The sequence below is a fragment of the Capsicum annuum genome, chromosome 9, assembly GCF_002878395.1.
Source record: "Capsicum annuum cultivar UCD-10X-F1 chromosome 9, UCD10Xv1.1, whole genome shotgun sequence".
NCBI lineage: Eukaryota > Viridiplantae > Streptophyta > Magnoliopsida > Solanales > Solanaceae > Capsicum > Capsicum annuum.
In genome coordinates, this window is record NC_061119.1 from 190,093,734 (window position 1) to 190,098,320 (window position 4,587).

Sequence of the window (4,587 nt, forward strand, 5' to 3'; positions counted from 1 at the left end):
ACTTACAATTATCTTCTTTGTGTGTGGATCATATAATCTGTAAACCTTGGACTCTTCACTTACTCTGAGAAAAATACATTGGACTCCCTCGTCGTCGAGTTTCTTTCGCCTTTCATCAGGAATATGAGCATATGCTATACACCCAAAAATCCTAAAATGATCAATAGTTGGTTTTTGAGAGGACCAAGCTTCTTCCGGTGTCATATTTTTCACAGAAAAAGTAGGACATCTATTTAATACATGAACACTTCAATTAACTACCTCTGGCCAAAAACTTTTTGGGATGCTCTAAGTTGCCAACATGCATCTTACAATTTTCAAAATAGTATGATTCTTTCTTTCAGATACACCATTTTGTTGTGGTGTATAAGCCGCTGTCAGTTGCCTCCGAATTCCATTCATAGCACAAAAACTTGTGAACTCATTTGAATTGAACTCACCACCATGATCAGTTCGAAGAATTTTGATTTTCTTCCCTGATTCCTTTTCAACAAAGACCTTGAATCATTTGAATGCACTAAAATCCTCATTCTTTTGTCCCAAAAATTGAACCTATATCTTCCTGCTATAGTCATCAGTAAAAATATAAAATATATTTTATTTATTTTTTAGGCTGGGTTTACTGGACCACAAAGGTTTGAATGGATCAGTTGCAATAATTCCTTAGCCCTCCATGCCTTTTTAATCGGAAAGGAGTCACGATGTTATTTATCAACAACACAATTTTGACAAACTTTGGTAGTAGCATCGATTTGAGGAAGACCACCAGCTATATTCCTTTATCGCAGAGTTTTCAAACCATTGAAATTAAGGTGTCCATAGCTCATATGCCATAAACATGAAGAGTCTACCATTTTGATTGGCAAGCATGCTTAGTCATTACTATGTAAATTAAACAACCGATTGACTGTCATCTTAACTTTAAGAATTGTTCCCTTCTGTGGATGCTGTACTGTGCAGGAACCCTTTTAGAAAATAATTTTATAGTTCCTTTCTTGCAGCTGCCCCATACTAAGAAGGTTGCTCTTTAATTCGGGAACATAGAAAACTTCAGTAATTTTTAAAAAATGCCCTTTCACCTTAAATTTGACAGTGTCTTTTCTCATAATAGAAATACTAGAATTGTTGCCAAGCTTGACACTATCTTTATAAGATTCATCCAAATCAGAGAATAAAGATTTGTTACCGCACATATGATTGCTGTAACCGAAGTCCAGATACCACTTATTTGAATGAGACTTCTCTTGCACATGGTAAGCCATCAACAAGGTTTCTTCTTCTTTTTGTTTTGTGAAATTTGACTTCTCTCTTTCTCCCTTGTCTGAATACAAATTAGTTCCGCATTCAGACTTATAGTGGCCATACTTGTGACAATGATAATACTCTATTTGCGACTTGTCAAACGTCGAATCATAAGTAGAGTATTGATCATTATCACTTACACTTCCTCTACCATTTGAACTCATGTTTTGACCATGTCCTCTATCTCGACCATGACCTCTGTCAAAACCATTCCCGCTGAAAGAATCAAATTGAGTTGTCACTTTCAAGGCTTGTTCTTTGATAGGAGGAGGTGCCATTCTCTGCTCATGTACCAGTAAAGAGCTCTGTAGCTCATCTATGGACATTGTATTAATATTTTTTGACTCCTCAATAGAGCTAACCACATATGCACATTTTGAAGACATAGATTGTAGAATCTTTTCAATAACATCAACATCATCTAATTTTCCACCATAAACACGCATCTTGTTAACAATGGTCAATGTTCTGGCGAAGTACTTATCTACTGGCTCCTCTTCTTTCATGTGCAGAATTTAAATTCTTTGAGAAGGACTTGAAGTTGCTCCTGCTTCACTCTTGCTGTACCTGAATACTTTTCTTTCATCGAGTCCTAAATCTACTTGGAAGTATCTTTTTGAAGAATGGTCTCCAGTATGTCACGATCTATTGCTTGGAATAGATAGTTTTTAGCTTTGAGATCCTTCAATCTTTACTCATCCAAGATCTTTTGTTGAGCTTCTGTCATTGCCACGCCACGATTTGGTTCACTGAAACCAATCTCTATAATGCTCCAGAACTCATTTGAATGCAAGAAATTTTCCATCAGTATACTCCAATGATCATAGTGTCCATCAAAGCGGGGAATAGCAGGTTGGACAAAATTTTTACTCTCAGATGCCATAAGCTCTTGTTGCCACAAGATAACAAGTGAAACTGCTGCTTCTTTTACTTACAGGTCACTCTAAGTCTAGCTTTGATACCACTTGAATTGCATACACAACAATATCAGAAACTTGCTTGAATATTATTGACGTAAAGTCGCCAAATAAATAGAGATTACAAGTTAAATTGATTCCTAAAACTTAGTAACAAACCTACAACTAATGTAACTCTTAAGCTTATGGGATTCTAAAAAACAATAGATAAATTTTCCTAAAGAATAGGTCCAACAAAACCAATTCTCTTATTCCTGATAAAACAAATAAAACACTCAACACATATAACACATTTATATGATAGAACTAGATAACAAAACCGTGCTTCGCGCGGTCATAAATCCTTTTATCTATTTTATTGATATAAAAGAAATAAACAATTTACATCATCAAAAATGAAAAATATGCACATGTAATTAAGACACTCTAATTAGTTGATATAAAAGAAATAAAATAATTACAACACCAAAAATAAAAAATATGTGCATGTAATATCAAAAGCTTATATGAGAAAAAATTAAATTCTGATTTACGCAAAGATATACTCTACAATGAAATACTCAAATAGAATTTCAAAATTAGTAAATAAATAATTGACTATTTTCTTATAATTTCATAATTTTAAAGATCTCGAATAATACCTTTCTTAATTTTAAGAGAGGAATCAAAAACTCATATTTTTATTTAGAAAACTTTATTATGCACTCAATAAGGACCAATGATTCTTTTTTTCAAACCAATAAAATAATTGTTTATAATTAAAATTATTAATTATATTAGAGGTGGAATAAATTGTTAAATTTATTACAGTTAAACGTTTCTATAAAATCAAGAGGCAACTTGTAGTTGTTGCTTTGTTAATTTTTGTTAAGATGAGAAAAATTAGCTAATGAGGTCCATAAATATCTTGTGACTAGAAATTGAAGGCCTAGAGAAACTGCTATTCGGAAACATATTTGATTGAATTGATCAAAAGAATATACTCTAAGAAAGATAGTATGTAATTAATGACATTTCAATTTTCTTGTAACTTCATATGTTGGCCACCAAATATTAAAAAACATTAAACTAACAAACATATCATGATACCGTAATAATTATTCTCGTGCCTATCGAAAGACATCAAGACTCTTGCCAAAGAGGATAAATATAATACCGCTTTGCTGAACAACATATGACTTTTCAAAATCAATATATCTCTTGTTAATTCATGGTATTAAAATAATTAGCAAATAACGAATTGAAAAATGAATAACTTATTTTTTTCTAACAAAAAGTAATGAATACACTTCTTTTGGCACATAAAATCAATGAATACACAAGTAGAGCTCAATACTATCAATTTTATACAAAAGATGAATACACTATGTAATCCAAATACTACAAAAACATGAAGAGCTCACAAAAGATTTTTTTTGAAACATATATAGCAACATCCGTATCTCTTTTCATCACAAAAATTATCATGATGAATATACATTTTTTTTTTACATAAAATCAATGAATACACAAGTCGAGCCCAAATACTACCAATTTTATATAGAAAAGGGAAAATACTCAAAAAAATACCTGAACTTTGACCGTATTTGCAATTGAGCATACTGAACTTTGCGGTGGTCCTATTACCCACCTAGACTTTTTTTAAAGTGGATTTAATTTCCCCCCGAAATGCTATGCCCAGTTTTAGGGTTGGCACATGTAATACACGCGCCAATCTCATATTTATACATGTCCAAGTGGCGCGGATATATGCCATTAAAATACGAAGAAAAAGTCTAGGGGATAATAGGACCCCCGTAAAGTTCAGTATGCTCAACTGTAAATCCGATCAAAGTTCAGATATTTTTGTGACTATTATCCCTATAGAAAATAAATACATTACGTAATCCAAATACTACAAAAACATGAAAAGCTTACAAAAGATTTTTTTTGAAACATATATTGCAACATTATCTGCATCTCTTTTCATCACAAAAATTATGATAAACAACAAAATGAAATCCCTTATAATATGTAAGAATTATGTTGGAGAAGAAGTCATGGCTCATTTGAAGAGAAAAAATTTGTCCTTTATATATATTTTTCATATGGGCAGGTACATTTTCTTTGCCCTTTATTTTTTGCAATTAATGTGAGCTTTAAGGGACCATTAATAGGAAATATCAAGGGAAAATACTCAGAAAAATATCTAAACTTTGACCAAATTTTCAATTGAGCATACAGAACTTCGCGGGGGTCCTATTACTTTTTTTTTGTATTTTAATTGCATATATCTGCTCATTTTGCAAGTGCATGTAATTATGTTCCTTGAGCACTAAGAGTAATTAAAAAATGTTATAAACCTATTTTTTGACACGTAACTTTATAT

The 4,587-nt window shown here is 31.9% G+C and overlaps 1 protein-coding gene across 1 annotated transcript; it reads right to left on the reverse strand.

Annotated features, from left to right (window-relative positions):
* Positions 1 to 288: 288 nt before the first annotated feature.
* LOC107841243 lies at positions 289 to 1,808 on the reverse strand. The gene is made up of 2 exons (XM_016685216.2): positions 1,080 to 1,808; positions 289 to 483 (listed from the first exon to the last, which is right to left on the reverse strand). Exons 1-2 carry the CDS (start codon positions 1,806 to 1,808, stop codon positions 289 to 291), a joined length of 924 nt encoding a protein of 307 aa, XP_016540702.2.
* Positions 1,809 to 4,587: the final 2,779 nt, after the last annotated feature.